Source organism: Callorhinchus milii, unplaced genomic scaffold (genome assembly GCF_018977255.1).
Source record: "Callorhinchus milii isolate IMCB2004 unplaced genomic scaffold, IMCB_Cmil_1.0 Scaffold3, whole genome shotgun sequence".
Classification (NCBI taxonomy): Eukaryota; Metazoa; Chordata; class Chondrichthyes; order Chimaeriformes; family Callorhinchidae; genus Callorhinchus; species Callorhinchus milii.
Window position 1 is genome coordinate 7,723,546 of NW_024704744.1, and position 18,093 is coordinate 7,741,638.

Below are 18,093 nucleotides of genomic sequence, written 5' to 3' on the forward strand. Positions count from 1 at the left end.
TTCTCACAGGCTGTCTTCTCAAATGTGACTGTGTCATTTTGCGGGCGAAACACAACAGCCAATTGCACTCAGCAGTGTCCCTCAATCAGTCGAGTATTGAGTGACCAATTTTTTTTTGCAGGGGTTGGGGGTTGTTGAGGAGAAAGTGATTATTATCCCAACCAATCAACTAGAAAAGGGGTTCCTAATTACTGCTAGCTGTGATGCTCTACACCATTTCCCAATTACTGTATGTTCTAGGGAAAATATAAGTCTTCCCAAGAATATTTGAACGTGCCTGAATTGGCGTTAAAATAAAAATTAACTCAGCATTAACGTTTTCAATGTTTGTGAATTCAGCTTCAATGTTTGTGTACCATGGAGTCCTATAGTGGTTAGAGCACTCGCCTCACAAGCGAGAGGACCCAGGTTCAATTCCCGGGCAGAGCGAAACCTTCGACAAGTTTCCTATTTCCACATGCTCTGTTTACCTAGCAGCAAGTAGGAACCTGGTTGTTAATTGATTGGTGGATTGCTTTCCAGAGGTAATAATCCCTTCAAAAAAAATGATAATTTGGTCACTCAATCCATGACTGTTTGTGGGACACTGCAATTGGCTGCCACAAAATATACAATCAATCCACTTTACAATATATTCTGTGAAGTGCTTTGAGATGTGTCAATTACATGATAAGATATAAAATCAAATGCAAGAATTATTATAATAATTTCTACCCAGAACTGGGAATAGATTATATCTGCACAAGTGGAGGTGGCACAGTTTAACTCTCAAACCCGAAGGGGCATAAAGTTACACAGAAGTTTTCAGCAAACTATTTTAAAGTAGTTGGAACTTTTTAATGCAAGTTTGCGAGTTTTATGTCAAGGCAGCAATACAAGAGGGCAGTGGTTCAGGTTTGTGCGGAATAATTCCGGGACAGACACTGGAACAGATTTTTATTTACACAATGAACTACTGGAAGGGGTTATGTGATGATTCATTGCGTTGACTAGGACATGTCCACAGTGATCAATATTGCCAGAGTCGCAATCACATTCACAAGCAAGAAGGAATTAAATAAATTGTTGTTTTGTAATTTCTAGATCTATGCTTTGCAATCTTCCCATACACTCTTTCATAAGCTCTTTGGAGCAAAGCTAATATATTCCAAGATAAAAATAACTATAATTATATACAGTGTTCAAAACAAACTTCAAACAACCTGTACGTTTTTACTTGTGATCAAAAGCAATTCTAGCCTTGTGTTTGATTAACCAATTATAGGACAGACCCACCTTGATCGTAGAACTATAGAAACTTACATTTGATATAGCGCTTTTCACATCTTCTAGACATCTCAAAGCGCTTCACAGAATAGACTGTAAAGTGAATTGACTGCATATTTGTGGGTGAAATGCAGCAGCCAGCAGCACACAGCAGTGTCCCACAAACAGTCGTGGATTGAAATGACCAATTTATTATTGTTTTTGAGGGATTATTATCAGGCGTGTGGAATAAGGAAACTAGCCCAAGGTTTCACCCTGCCGGGAATCGAACCCAGGTCTCTCGCTTGCAAAGCGAGTGCTCAACCACTGAGCTACAGGACCCCACAGTATCTCTTAAAGCTAAGCAGGGTCCCAATGCAGACTAAGATTGTGACATATAAGATTGTTTGTGTCCAGACAATTCTCCTTTACGATTCTAAACTCCTGGGGTTACAACAGAGAAGCTTCCTCCGGCCCATTTGTGATGTTCAGGATCAAGTAGTGAGGTGGATTTGTGATAAACGGGAAAAGCGACTGCAGGAAGGGAGGGCTGTAGCCTACACTGACCTGTCGCTGAGCATCCTGGAAATGGAGGTAGCTTCACCGCGGACACGTCTATTTGCCAAAATCCCTCACATGAGGACCTGGATTAACCAGCTGGTGTTGCATAAATCTAGGACCCGGCACTGGACTTGGACTGTTTGTACACCCAGTGTTTAGAATCCACCTTGTTTGGTTTGCAGAGAGGGATGCAGATGTTGCTCAAGCTTCACACTTCCAACCATCACTCAATGGGAAGGGATGCCTGACTGAGCTGTGGGCAGGAAGATAGTGGCAATCCTCTCACCCATTTCACACTGAGCTGTGTTGCCCATCAGGAAGCTTGCAGGGAGTTCCTTGTATCTGTCATGCAGTTAATGAGGTTTCAAGCTTGTGCTTATCAGATATATAAATAATAATAATCCTTGCATTTGATATAGCGCCTTATCACGTCTTCAAGACGTCTCAAAGCGCTTCACAGAATATACTGTAAAGTAAATTGACTATTTTGTGCATATTTTGTGGGTGAAACATAGCAGCCAGTTGCACATAGCAATGTTCCACAAACAGTCATGGATTCAGTGACCAATTTTTTTTTAATAACAGATGTCAAATGATCAAAGGCTATCCTCTTTGGGGGAATAGCAGGGAGCTGAACTGGTATGAAGTGAATGATCAGTTTTAGGTGGGGGAGGGATTGTTGGCTCTGAGAAATGTTTCCTGCTTTGGAACATTGTCTTGCTGAGTGTATGCTCAGGAATCAGCTGGGAAATGTCCGACATCTGCTGACGAAATTGGCCTTGTTTGGCCTTTGCCAGGTTCAGGATATGGATTTTTTTTTAATCTCAAAGCTGTGAATTCCATTTAAATTGACATTGCACCTTTCACATTAAGAGAATGTCTTTAAGCTGGCATAAGTTGCTTCATGGAGCTGAACTGGCATGAAGTAAATTTTATTTGGCAATAGCCCCAGCATTGCACTGGAGCATCAGCCTAGACTATGAGCCTGACATGGTCTTGAACTCAAAACCTTCTGTCTCGTAGACAAGACTGCTACCACCTGAGTCAGGCTGACACCTATTCGCAAACCACATTTGTGGGATAACTCCCAATCTTGAGATTCATGAACAAAAATGCTGTCTTTCAAATCTAAAATACCTTCCAAGAAACCCGCTGAAACATCAAGGCAAAAGGTTGAATACCGGCCTTTTGTTAGCCTTTGCCAGCTTTCAGGATAGGCAAAATCGCAAAATTGCATTGTATTTACATTTATATGGTACATTTCCTATTGGGAGGATTTCTCAAACCACTTTACACAGATGAGACTGGGAGCTTGGGGGGTAGCTGAAAACACAGTCAAAGAGATAGGTCTTAAGACCCATTTTGAAGGTGGGAAGGGAGGCGTTGCGGCTGTGGAACTCTGGAATAGGGTTCTAGAGATCAGAAGGAAGCAATATGCTTTAAAGCACTGAAGGCAGGTTGGATTGGGTGGAGATGGGACAGGAGCAAAGCAGGCCGATGTTTGCTGAGTAGAGGAAGATAGGGTTGCCAAAGATCACATAGGTATGATGAGGTGAAGCCCTAAAGGAATTTAAAAAAATACCTGAAGCTATTATCAAGGAATGTATCTGGTTTGCAAAAATTGTATTATAAACCCAATTGTTGGAAGCACAAGATGGACTGAGCATCTGATTCCCTATCATGCAGAATTCAGTGTCTAATCAGAAGGAGAGAAGATGGGTTCAAGGTGTATCCACACTCCTACAGATCTCTGCAACAGCATGGCTAAAGTTACGAAGATGAACAGTAACTGATCGTTCAGTATTTCTCCACTCTATATGCAGCAACCTGGTAACCTTAGGACATTCTTTTGAAATCCAGTTCAAGGAGGAGAGAATTGTCTCAGCAGGTTTTCAACCATTGCAGGTGAGAGGCTGTTTGTCCTAGTCTGCAGCTCACTTTATTTCAAGTAGGATAATGAGTGCTATGCACCTGGGTAAAGGCTGGCTCCAGAGTATAGGCAAACTCTGCTATAGTTTGATTTTAAATGGCAATCTATAGTGAGCAGAGACACAAAATCTCAGCACTTTGAGATGCTATCCTCCAGCATATTGGTTAGAGCACTCATCTCACAATGAGAGAACCCGGTTTGATTCCCGAGCGGACAGTGCCTTAGGCAAGTTTCCTTACTCCACACGCCTCTGTTTACATAGCATTAAGTACAAAGCAGTAAATTGCTAGTCGATTTTCTTTCCGGGGGGTAATAATCCCATTAAAAAAAACTTGGTCACTCAATCCATTGACTGCTTGTGGGATGCTGCTATGTGCAATTTTCTGCTGCGATTCGCCCACAAAATATACAGTTAATTCACTCCACTGTGAAGGGTGCTATATAAATGCAGTTAAAAATGCAGTAAGTTATTTTACGAACACCTCATTTCAGATAGATATATTTCTGTTACTGGACCACAACAAACTATATAGCATCTGACATATAAGGTGAATTTCCAAAGCAGCTCACAGTCATGATGGGATTCATTCAAAGATAGGAGGGGGATAGATTTGGGGGTTGAGCAGACAGAGTCCAAAAGATTACTCTGGCTTTATAGGCAAAGAGAGAAGGCACACAACAAAGTGATACGGGAAGAGTTTTGGAGAACTCTGAAGTTTTATCTGATAAATGAAGCTATACAAATGTAATCTGTTGTTGTTGAAGGCGCTGGAGGTTTGGTTATTGATGATGAGACAGATGGAGTAAGGAGTCAAAAGAGAAGAAAGCATGCACAGGCGATTAGGGCTGGAGGAAAATTATAAAAGCAAGGAGAAAGGAATGATATCATGAATGGATTTGAAATCAGAAAAAAGATCCTAAAGACATCTATTTTATTTTACACCCAATAATAATCCTTGTATTTAATAATAATAATCCTTGCATTTGATATAGCGCTTTTCACGTCAGGAGGACGTCCCAAAGCGCCACACAGAACACACTGTAAAGTGAATTGACTATATATTTGTGGGCGAACGCGGCAGTCAATTGCGCAGAGCAATTGATATAATGCCTTTCAAATCAGAATCACATCTCAAAGTACTTTACATGATGCACTGTAAAATCGAGTTTTTGTAGGCACACTTGACAGCCTATTCGCACACAGTAATGTCCCACAAACAGCCACAAAGCAATTGACCAATTTTATCTGGTGAATTGTTAGCCAGGGTACAATGAAAATTCCCTTCTCTTTTCGAATAATCATTGCATTTGATAGAGCGCCTTAACATGTCTTCGAGACATCTCAAAGCGCTTACAGAATATACTATAAAGTGAATTATTTTGTGGGCGAATAATGCCACAAGATCTACCAGCTCCTTCATCCACTCTCTCAAGCCTCGCCGATTCTCATCTCCATTGCCAACTGCGAGGCGGTGCTGGACTTCCTCGAATCTAAAGTCAAGAGGATCCGCTCAGCTGCCTCTGCCCTTCCATCTACTACCCCTTTCCCATCTCCTCCTCTCACCCCGGCCCCTACCCATCCCCTCACACCATCGAACCCGTCTCCCACTCCTCTCTCACCACCACTATAACCCGCATGAAACTGACCACCTGCTCTCTCGACCCCATTCCTTCCCCTCTCCTTATCTCGCAGCTCCACCTCTTTGTCCCTCTACTGACATACATCATAAACCTTTCCCTCCCAGTCCACTGGTTCTGTTCCCACCCCATTAAAATTGGCCGTCATCACTCCTATCCTTAAAAAACCCTCCCTGTACCCATTCCTGCTCTCAAACTACAACCCATCTCCAACCACCCTTTCTTCTCCAAGGTCCTGGAACGAGTCGTTGCTTCCCAGCTTTGGTCCTTCCTCTCCTGCCTTCACAATCTCCTCCAATCAGGTTTCCATGCCACCCACAGCACAGAAACAGTTCTGATCAAAGTGACAAATGACATTCTGTCCATCTACGACCAAGGCTCTCTCTGCCTCCTTGACCTCTCTCTGCTGCCTTAAGACACCACTTGATCCTCATTCACTGCCTCTCCTCTCACCTCACACTTTACGGTTCTGTCCTTGAATGTTTCAGATCACACCGCCTCCACTTCATCTCCACAAGCTATTTCTCCTCTAGCCCCCGTACCATCTCATGTGGCATTCCTCAGGGCTCTGTCCTTCGTCCCCTCCTCTTCAATATTTATATGTTCCCTCTTAGTGACATCATCCTCAGATATGGGGTCAACTTCCACATGTATGCAGATGACACCCAACTGTTCCTCTCTGCCTCACCCCCTCCCTTGCCTCCTTCAAGACCCATCTCAAGACCCTCCTCTTCGACCGTGCTTTCAATCGCCTTGCTGCCCTCCTGCCCTCAACCCTCCCCAATCCCAAACCCCAGCTCCGATCTAATATACTGACTATCCAGCACCTTGGGCCATCCTCCCGACATGAAAAGCGCTATATAAATGTAATTTTGCTGTTGTAATGTTTCGCTTTAACGACACTCTGCTTCTAGCAAGGCAGTGTTAGCCTGGCTCAGGTAGCACTCTCACTTCTGAGTCAGAAGGTTGTGGGTTCAAGTCTCATGTCAGGCCTTAAACTCACGTAGTCTAAGTTGACACTATAATTGCAGTATTCAGAGTGTGGTGCATTGTTGGCGATGCCATCCTTCAGGTGAGACATTTGGCCAAGATCCATCTGCCTGTCCAGCTGGATGTTAAAGATCCATAGCACTATTCAAAAACAGAATTTCACCCCCAAATAAAATTGATCATTTGTTTCACAGTGGTTTGTGGGACATTGTGCACAATTCAGATACCACGTTCACCTACAAATACATAGTAAATACTGGGGAGCACTTTGAGACATCCACCTTGCATTGGAGGCAATTATATATATATTTATATATATTAAGACAGATCTTTGAGAATTAATAAGGTCAAATAATAGAATGAAGGGTTTAATATTGGTATTTCTTATTATCCCTTTCATTACATTGCTTTCAGTAATCCCACCCTTATCAAATCAGAAATGAATGGACCATTATTTGGGAGTCAGCCAGCTGTCTGATACATACAGAAATCCATCACCATGCTTAGGATTATCCAAAGCAAACCAAATTCCATGCATTCCACCTATATATGAAATTCCCAAGATTATTGGAATGAAAAGCGCACTCTTTCCCTGGAGGGACACATTCTGCTTGCTTAATTTCAGAGAGTATTAGATGCAGATTAGCAAGATACACTTCTTGGGGACTTCAGAGTGTGCATTGGAGTACTATTGGAGTAACGAGCAACTGTGTGGTTTTAATAACTAAAACCACACAGCTTGTCATTCAAACCACTATCTGGCAAGTTTTCCTGCTCCTTACCCAGCAAGGACCATCCTACCTGTTAGGGCTTTGGCTTGCAGGATTAATAGGAGCTGTGTGGAAAGAATTCATGCCCCCAGTCTGACCTTCCAGGCCGCATGTGCCATCATCAACAGTGCCCTGGAATACAGCAGACCCTGGTTTAAGAACTGGATTACTGAGACCACCATTGGCTCAAATCTGACATTCTATTGCCAAACACGTCATCTGGCAGTCAGTTCATCTCCAAGAAAACCTCACTTACCTCCCCGTCAAGAATCATAGTCACGAGTTGGCATACAACAAGAGCGGGTTTGAGCCTTCACTAGGTAGATGTCAGGTACCAGAAACTCCCTGTGAACTTTCTTGTGGGCAATATAGCTCAGCATGAAATGTGTGAGAGCATTGCCACCATCTTCCTGCCCACAGCTATACACTATACAAAATTGCTCTCAATAAGACACTGAATTGGCAGTTTCACGCAAAAGCATCTCAGTTTGAGAAATGGAAATAATGGTAGTGGAAGAGTATTGATGACTCTGTCCTCAGTCTCGGCCTCCACTTTCCTTTCTATCCTCAAAATGCAACCTCGTCTTTCATTACTTTTGCTAACAGAAGTTTTATTTTGACTGGAAACCTTTAGTTCACGATGAACAAACAATAACGAGAGTAATTTCCTTCTCCCATCTCTGCCAATCGTCAACCTTTCACTGCGTGCTCCGCAATTATTGATGCTATCTTGTTCCAATTTCCAGTGCCTTGTACCCATTTAAAACAACAGTCCTCAGATTAATAGGATCGTTCAATCCTTGGCTATTTGTGGCACCTTGCTGTACACAAATTGGCCGCTGCATACAACAACAAATATACAGTCACTACACTTAACAGCAATTTCCCGTGAAGCAGGTTGAGGTCCTGTGAATACAGCAATATATTAAATATAAGGATTATCAGTATTATTTATTATTAAATCTGCCACCTGTCATTCCAGACCCATGTGTAGATTTAAAAAGAATAATCCTTATATTTGATGTAACATTTTTCACATCACAAGAGCATTTCACAGGAATCACTGGATAGTGTATTGACTTTCTATTTTCTAGGCGAACATTGCAGCTAATTTGCATGGAGCATTCAGAACTGCAGTTAAACTCCCACACTAAACTCCATAACCTAATCAACCCCGTCTACAAGCCAGTCTCAAGACCTTCCTCTTTGACTGTGCCTTTGGTCATCTTCCTACTTCCCACCCCACTTGCCCTCCCCTCTTGATTCCAACCCCTTGCTTAGGTGCAAACCCTTCAATGTCCAGCTCCGTGAGACATCCTCCCGACATGAAAACCGCTCTATGAATGCAATGTTAACACTTCTCTTCGTCTTCTGGTTCCGTATTGCTGAAGTCATTAAAAATGCAACTACAAATATTATTATTTCATTTACATAATAATTAGAAATAGATTGACAGAGCTGTTAGCTATTTTCTGTCTAGAAATGAAATACACAATGTGACCAAGTTACTCCTCCCTGTTTCCATGGCTCTGGTATAATTTCTGCGAAGAGCTCTGAGACATCCTCATGATATGAAAGCCACTATGCCAAATGCAAGGATTATTATGATGGGTCTTTCATAAGATCCATCTATTTTCAGCTAAGGCCACCCTACCCATTGGGGCCTTGGCTTGCAGGAATAACAGGAGCTGAGAGGCCATTTGACATCAGACAAGTGTGTGTTTGAGCTGGATCAGTAGGTGAATTCTTTACATATAATTTACATTTAGATAGCGCCTTCACATCAGGAGGTCATCTCAAAGCATACAACTCAAAAAAACTTTCTATTTAGGTGTGGAAAAAAGACACTAAAAATGTAATTTGTTGTTGTTGTCCTTATTTGGAGTCTTTATCTCAGGAACCACCTGCTCCTTAGAGCCATGCTGTTGCTTAAGTTTCTATTCTCCTGTTCCACTATCTTTGTTGGTAAACAAGCTCTGTATATCTATGAGACAAATCCAGTCTCACAGGATCACCCTAAGACTCCAGTCTCTTCCTATTAGTCCTGTGTGTGATCATTCATTTCTTATTCTGTGCAGCAGTATCTCTGTCAATGAAATCTATCTATTTGACTTGGACTGACAACAAAAAGGTTTGCGTAGATATAATATTAAAAAAAACTCAAGCAAGACTAGAAATTTGATTTGTGAAGTAGATTGCCAATAAAGCAGCTGCATCAATGAAATCGTCCAACAAACAGAACTGGATAACTATCAGTATTATATTAATAATCTTTGCATTTGACAAAGTGCCTTCACATCAGGAGGTTGCCTCAAAGTTTCACAGGATTTATTCTATTTTACTGTGACTGTATTTTATAGGTTAATGTGTCAGCCATGTTCCACAAACAGCCCTGAACCGTTGGCCAGCTAGATTTGAGAGAATGCTGGCCATTACATCAAAAGAAACTTCTCTTCTTGAATAGATAGTGCCATGGAATCTTTAACATTCGCCTAAATAGGCAGACTCAGTTTACCTTCTTCTCCAAAGGATGGGTTCTCCAACAATGCAGCACGGCCCCCAGTGCTGGATTGGAGTGTCTACTTAGACTACATGAATTCCAAGTCCTCACATACACACAACCTTCTGATTCGGAGGTGGGAGTGCTACCAACTGAGCCATGCTGACGTACACAAATTTCGCTTGGGTCTATTTTGATAAGATTTACTCATCTTCGCAGCAGGCCGAACATGGCAAATTCTTAAATTCCATCTTAATTCTGAAGCCAGTTAAAAGAACCTACATAAAGTGTTTAAAAATTAAGACTGAATTAAAATTTTGCCAAATTCTGCACGCCCTCAATTACTCAGCAAATAGTGCAAGTCAGCAAATAACCACTCTAAACATAAACATGGAATTTCTCCCCAGAGGTGGTAATAACATTAAGGCATCTGGAGAAACAGGTGGAAAATGGGATTAATAAAACAAAAATTAGAAAATCAGCTAGCAGTGGTATTGACATGGTGAGGCACATTGTGCCCTTCTGTGCAATTTATGTCTTTTCCTCACAATTGATACAAAAGGATCTTATAATAATACTTGCATGTGATACAGCACTTTTCACGTCTTTGCGACATCCCAAAGTGCTTCACAGAATATACTGTGAAGTGAATTGACTGTATATTTGTGGGTGAAACACAGCAGCCAATTGCGCACAGCAGTGTCCCACAAACAGTCGTGGAATGAGTGACAAAATTATTATATGTATTAATTTTTTCTTGAGGGATTATTATCAGATATTATCATTCTGCTCACTTATATAAATTCAGGTGTGAAACAGATGATTGCAGCTAGAGGTGAATCACTTGATCTAGAAGCAAGCAGGGCGAAACCTTGGGCAAGTTTCCTTACTCCACACGCCTAATAATAATAATCCCTCCAAAACCCAAAACAATAATAAATTGGTCATTTTCAATCCACGACTGTTTGTGGGACACTGCTGTGAGCAATTGGCTGTCGCGTTCGCCCACAAATATACAGTCAATTCACTTGAGATGTCCAGAACATGTGATAAGCACTATATCAAATGCAAGGATTATTATTATTATTAGAAGATTAGCCATTCGATTCATAGTTGTTTGTGGGACATTGCTTTGAGCAATTGGGTTGCCGCATTTGCCCACAAATACACAGTAACTCCAGTTCACAGTTAATCCTGTGAAGAGCTTTGAGATGTCTTTCTGACATGATAAGATGTTATATCAAACACAAGTATTATTATCCAATGAAAAACACCTTGAGGGATAAAAGCCAAGGGAGAGGATTGAAGACAGGAAGAGAGCTAGAGGAGGCTGTGAACTGAGAATAAAGTTGAAACCTTTAAGTTTGGAACGTAAAGTACAATTTATTATATTTGAGAGCTGTCTCACAACACCACTCAGTTCTGTTAAGCCTACAAACCAAAGTACTAATGAGTAGGTCCTAGCTCAATAAGCAGCACAAAGCTTGTGCTTTCAACGGTAAACCAGTTGGTTTTAGCTGGTTAAACTCCAATGCACACTGTGAGGGACTCCAAGTCTTGGCTCTTCTAACCTGTGCATAAAACTCTCAAGAATTGAGTAAGCAGGGTTACCAGGGAGAGAGTGCACATTCCATTGACAGGGAAATTTTATGTGTACGCATGTGGAACTCTCAGTCTGGTTTGGATGCTCCGAAGCATACTGATGTGTTTCCATACGTGACAGATACCCCCGAAAAATACAGCACCAAGCATATATGTTGACAATACATATATTCACAATACAGTAAAATCCTGTTAATTGAATACTCCAATTGACAGTAAACATTATTCAATAAACCGAACTATTTCATATAACCAAACATGAGAGACTCACTTCCTGGAGCTTGAGCCATGAGGCCTCGGACCTCACCAGAACCAGAAACACTTTCCTCCACCGATCAGACGTATCCTACTCACACATACCAACTGACCAAAAAACTGTCTGGGGAGCAAGGCGAGGGGGAGGCAGGAGAGGACTCTAATGACCTTTACTCTGTACATGGTAGTGACTTGGGATAAACAGACAAACTATGCATTTCTCCAAGCTCAGATTTGTGGAGTCCTGTAGCTCAGTGGTTAGAGCACTCGCTTTGCAAGTGAGAGAGCTGAGTTCAATTCCAGGCAGAGGGCGAAACCTTGGGCAAGTTTTCTTACTCCACACAGAGCCTAATAATAATCCCTCCAAAACCAAAAATAATAATAAATTGGTCATTTTCAATCTACGACTGTTTGTGGGACATTGCTGTGCGCAATTGGCTGCCGCGTTCACCCACAATTATACAGTCAATTCACTTTACAGTGTGTTCTGTGAAGCGCTTTGGGACGTCCTCCCGACGTGAAAAGCGGTATATCAAATGCAAGGATTATTATTATAAATGTTTTTCTTTACACGAACGGTCATGGGGAAATTTATTCAATAAATTGTATTTTAAGTGCTCTGCGTGAGCAGCACTATATAAATGCAAGTTGTTGTATTTGTATATCTGGTATCCAATTAACTGATCTATATTCTTAGATTATAGCCATGCAGATGGTTTGGGATTTCTAAACTCTACTCAATAAGCCGGTAAATGCTGATATTTGTTTGAATCCTGCGAGCAGAAGACAGTGAATAAGTCTCCTGCTTGCCCCTTGTCTCCACCATAAGCAGCCATGCTTTCAGCCTCTACGCCTAAAACCTTGGAACCTCAATCCCTTCGCCTTGCCATTTTTCAGAATACATCTGAAGACTTTCAGTCATCCCCCCTCCCCAGCTCGGTGTCAGTCTCTGCCACTGTTAAGCAGTCCGAGACACTACCTCGCATGAAGGGTGCTATATAAACGCAAGTTGTTGTTATCTAAGTCCCTGGCCATTGAAGGGCAGCAAAGAATGGCCACCCTTGGAGACTGGGGCCAGCGGAATTCTTTTAAATTTTTTCTGTTCCGGGCTCGGTCTCGCCAGATACAAATTCTGGATTCCCGCAGTCCAGTAAACCGGGGGTTTATTGTACTGGATTGTGGAAGCCCATAGTGTAGTGGTTAGCGCTCTCCCCTCGCAAGCAAGAAGACCCCGATTCGATTCCCAGCCAGGGTGAAACCTTAGGCAAGTTTCCTTACTCCAACTCCACATGCCTCTACTTACCTAGCAGAAAGTAGAAACCCGATTGTTAGTCATTTGGCAAATTGCTTTCCATGGGTAATAATCCCTCAAAAAAAATGTGGTCACTCAATCCATGACAACCAAACTTAATCCACATTTGTGGGACATTGCTGTGTGTAATTGTCTGCTGTGTTTTGCCCACAAAATACAGTCAATTCACTTTACAATATATTCTGTGAACACTTTCAGATGTCTCATGATAAGGTGTTATATTGAATGCAAGAATTATTATATTACTGCAAATCAAAACCCGAATGTGGAGCACTGGCTTAAATGTGCACTTCCCACTTCGAAGGTTTGCCTCATGTGTGAACAGAAGCACAAATTCTGTGCTCAGATTTGCTGCAACATCTTAAGAGTTGTGGCGACTCCTTTTTCACTGACAACTTGCAAAAGGGAGGGGCGTGGGGGAAAGAGAGAGGAAGAAAATGTGTGGGATTGTGTCCCCAATGCATTTCCAAGCTTGGGCATCTCCCGTCCAATCCGACTGCAAAATGGGTCTCATTGGTAAATGTGTGAAAAGCTGAAATACTGCCTGGCAATGGGAATGTTGGTGCCAAGTTAACAAGGATTTAAGTGTCTATGTTTCATTCCCAGCTGTTTAACATTTAAACGCTGGTTATCCACCCAATGCGCCAAACATACTGCATTCAATAAAGTGCTGTCACACATACATCAGACTTGATCACGAAAGGCTACTGAAAATCATCAAAGTAAATGCTGTAACAAGAATGGCATGGCTTTCAATCAAATCAGTTTCCACTTCAACAAGAACAACTTGCATTATTAGCGCCCCTCACACAGGGTAGCGTCCCAGAGCACTCCAAAACAATATCTCCACTCCACCCCCATTCACCCCACGTTTGAAGAGAGACACTGTCACCCTGTATTCATTTAATGACAGCAACTTTCAACCAGCGTTTAATGAAAGCAACTCCAGCAATGTCTGAACACCGGAGTGTTTTTCTCATTAAAACTCGGTGATGCGATCCGCATGTTGTACAGCAGAATGAGAATGTGTTTGCGGATGAGTTTTACACTAAACCCAAACTATCCACGCTCCTCCTTCGCAAGAACAGCAGTGACGGTGGCAGCAGAGAACTGCTACTGAGAGAGAGAGAGAGAGAGAGAGAGATGTGTTTACATCGATTTCTCTCACTTCTAACCAGGTTTACTCACTGTGGGCTCCACGGTCAGTCTGCCTGATGTCCTGTACAGTCATTTCAAGGTTTCATTCCCATTCGCCAGGTTGGATACTAAATTTGTTTCAGTTCTAGGCATGAAGTATGGTGTTTGACTGCACCAGATGGATGGTGCCAGGGCACTGGCTAATCACTTTATCAAACAGAAAAAAATCAATGGCTTTCAGCAATTCCACCTCTCCATCTCCCACTCCATCTAGTGTTTAAGTCCACCATTCCTGGCCCTTTACTCGAATGAGACTTGTTTTTTTTTAAAAACGATTCCACCTGGGTGTGGAATTAACTTGATTTTCTCAGCAAGTCAGCGGATGCAGAATTTGACAAAGTTGTTAAATGCACTCTGGAAATGAAGCTGATGTTTTCCCCTCTAAACCTACAGAAAACTGGCTTCATTTTAAGAGTTTGTCGAAGTCTGCTCCCCTCTGAAGAATGTCTAGACCCAAGTGGGATTCTTCCCCAACTGTGCAGGTAGCAAATCAGTGAAGTTTAAGTAGGAAACTCCAGGCTAAAGAGTGTCGGTGGGGGAAGGGATGTTAATCAGGAACAATAATAATCCTTATATTTGATACAACGACAACTTGCATTTATATAGCGCCCCTCACACATGGTAGCGTCCCAGAGCACTTGACAGTGATATATCACGATACAGAGTCGGGGGGAAGGACCGTAGGCACAGTGGAAGAGGAAGGAATCAGGTGCGACCTGAAATACAGCAGCTTTTACGAAGCACTTCACAGCAACAACATGTCAATAACAGCAATAACAACTTGCATTTATACAGCTCCCTTCATCCTGGGCAGCGTCTCAGAGCGCTTGAGAATAATGCCCAACCCCAGGACTATCTGAAATATTATAACCACATTTAACAAAAACAGAAAATACTGCCTTTCGGGGTAAAAGCCCAACTGTCTACATGAGGGGACAGGGTCAATAAGGAGAGGGCAATGTTATTTATCTTTTAAAACACTGATGTGAACCTTCATTAGACCAGGTCTTGCAGGACAGTCACAAGATCAGTCTCAAAAACAATCAGTCGGGTATTAAGGTCATTATTCAGGGCCCCCCACGTTAACAGGCAAAATAGCATTTGGACCAACATAAACTGCAATGAGCCGTCAGCTGTAAAAATAAAATAAAAGTTGGTCACTCAATCCATGACTGCTTGTGGTTCATCACCGTACGCAGCTGGATGCTATGTTTCACCCACAAAATACACAGTCAATTCACTTCGCAGTATATCCTGTGAGGTGCTTTGAGACGTCTCGAAGACGTAATAAGGCGCTATATCAAATGCGAAGATTATTAACTAGTTTTTTTTCAAATTAATCTTTTTGGATTTGGCCGTGTTTGATTTTTTGTTTAGACTCGATGACAAATTGCGCACGTTTTGTGTTATTTGGGAGGTGACAGCTCTCCAAGAGAGAGAGAGAGAGAGAGAGACACACGCGCACACGTAAACCAGAGAGGCTCATTGTAGTTTGCAAATGACTGGGAGGGAATAAAAATATTTGACATGATTGTAATATTGAACAACAAATTGCATTCACAAAGCAACTTCCACGTCGGAAGGTTATTCGAAGTGGAGCACTGGATTTCCAGGAGCAGCTAAAGTGAGTGACAACCTCACAGCTTCTCAGTAACATCCACTCCCAATCCAGATCCTCAGCCTGGGGAAGAGAGTTAAGTTAATAATTGTCATTTTAACCATTTTAACCACAGTGAACACTTCCTATCACAGTGTGGAACAAGTCGTTGCTTCTGCTTTAAGACAGGACAGGTTTCAAGGGCAGCTTTGGAGAGAGAGAGAGAGAGAGAGAGGGTGGTGGGTGGGTGGTGGGGGGGAAAAAAAAACCTACAGTACTAATAAACACAGTAAAGTAGTAATAAATAAAGTAAAGTAGCCCAGCAATAAAAGGCAGCTGGACTGCACTGCACTGCACTCACCCAACACGTTGCCAACCAGAGCCACAACGAACACCGCAATATAGGCTGCGATGAGAACCCATTCGTACTCTTTGGGATACAGATACTCTCCCCACAAATAGCGGATAAACTCATCATCGTAGTCGGCGGTGGATTGCGCACTGGTGTTGGTGGTCGGGGACATGGACACCGACACGTTGCTGTCCAGCCTGAGGTCCTCAGGGGCTGCTCGGGTCCCAGGGATTGCCATCTCCCAGGGGCTGAGGGCATCTCACTGGGTACCACCCGAGCCCCACGCTCTCTCCATCAGCTCCATCACTTTGTCCTCCAGCCCACCAACTGGCCAGGAGAGGCGCACAGAGAGGGAGGGAGGGAGGGAGGGAGGGAGGGAGTGAGGGAGGGAGGGAGGGAGGGAGGGAGGGAGGGAGGGAGGGAGGGAGGGAGGGAGGGAGGGAGGGAGGGAGGGAGGGAGGGAGGGAGGGAGGGAGGGAGGGAGGGAGGGAGGGAGGGAGGGAGGGAGGGAGGGAGGGAGGGAGGGAGGGAGGGAGGGAGGGAGGGAGGGAGGGAGAGGGAGGGAGGGAGGGAGGGAGGGAGGGAGGGAGGGAGGGAGGGAGGGAGGAGGAGGGAGGGAGGGAGGGAGGGAGGGAGGGAGGGAGGGAGGGAGGGAGGGAGGGAGGGAGGGAGGGAGGGAGGGAGGGAGGAGGGGAAACTACCTTGATGGATGTATAAGGGCAGAGAGACAGACACACAAAGAGGATGAGAGATAAGGTGATAGTAAGAAAGTCCTTTGATATATTGGGGTGGGGGGTGGGAGAGACACAGAGGGGAGGGGGAATAGAAAGAGAGAGAGAGAGAGAAGGTGGGAAAGGAAGGAAGGAAGCCCCCCTTGATATATTGGAGAGAGAGATAGAAACAGACACAGACAGACAGACAGACAGACAGACAGACAGACAGACAGACAGACAGACAGACAGACAGACAGACAGAGAGAGAGAGAGAGAGAGAGAGAGACAGAGAGAGAGAGAGAGAGAGAGAAGGTGGGAAAGGAAGGAAGGAAGGAAGCCCCCTTGATATATTGAGGAGAGACACACACATACACACACACATACACCACACAGGTGGGGAAGGGCAAAGAGAAGTGTGACGCTGAGGTAGAGAGGAACGACTAGTGAGTGGCCAGACACAAGCTACACTTCTCTATTCTCTTAATAAACTCAATGCATTCATAAGGATGAATAACTTATTCATTCATTCATTCATTCCTCAAGGCGCAGACCTGCAGACTTCCAACCCTCCTTGCTCGTGTCTTGGCAGCTATTGAGTTGCACGCTGATGTTACGTTACAATCCCACAGCAGGGGATGGCCTCCCTCGCTGAAGCTGCCTTAAGACCACTAGATGTGCAGAAACCCTCACTTAAGGTCAAGAGACACTGCCCCAAGGGTTGGGGGATAGGACTCTGCTCCGGTGATCCAACAGGAATCAAGTCCTCTGGCCAGCAACTCGAGCCATCCATCCCGGTCTGAACGCTAACATCCTTGAGGAGATCCTTGAGGGAGCTCTGGTCTACTCTACTCTACTGCAACCACTGCACACACCCGCACAAATCAGGTGTAGCAAAGCAATACAAGGATTAGTTGGGGGTAGAACTGTGCACACGTTGGTAAGTCACTAATAAAGAGGGTTGCAGCAGTGCATCGTCCAACCAATTGACAGCAACCACGTCAATAGTGAGTGCACCAAGTTTGAGAGTTGCATCTCTTAGCTGTCCTCCCCCTCCCCCCCTTAATCTATATTTAACAATAATCCTTCCATTTGATACACGCCTTATCACGCTGTCGAGATGTCTCAAAGCGCATCACAGAATATACTGTAAAGTGGATTAACTGTATGTTTTGCGGGCAAAACCCAATTCCCATCTTAAGACCCACAGCTTCAACCATGCCTATGGCCACTCATCCCCCCACCTTCCCTTTTGCTCAGGATCCAACTCTGCAATCGACACTCTGCAGTGCTCTGGGGCGCTATTCTGTGTGAAGGGTATACACAGGCTGCAGATAATCCAGAACTCTGCAGCCCATGTCCTCTCCTGCACTAAACTCCATGGCCCCATCTCCCCCATTCTCGCCAGACTCCATTGGCTCCCTATCCTTCAGA

General features: G+C 43.6%; 1 protein-coding gene across 1 annotated transcript in view; it reads right to left on the reverse strand.

Moving 5' to 3' along the window:
- The window catches only part of hcrtr2 (hypocretin (orexin) receptor 2), a 42,894-nt gene extending 26,707 nt beyond the window's left edge, over window positions 1–16,187 (reverse strand). The window contains exon 1 of the mRNA XM_007894085.2: window positions 15,959–16,187. Within this exon, the coding sequence (XP_007892276.1) occupies window positions 15,959–16,187 (229 nt within the window). The remainder of the gene's footprint in view (window positions 1–15,958) is intronic.
- Between the last annotated feature and the right edge of the window lie 1,906 nt (window positions 16,188–18,093).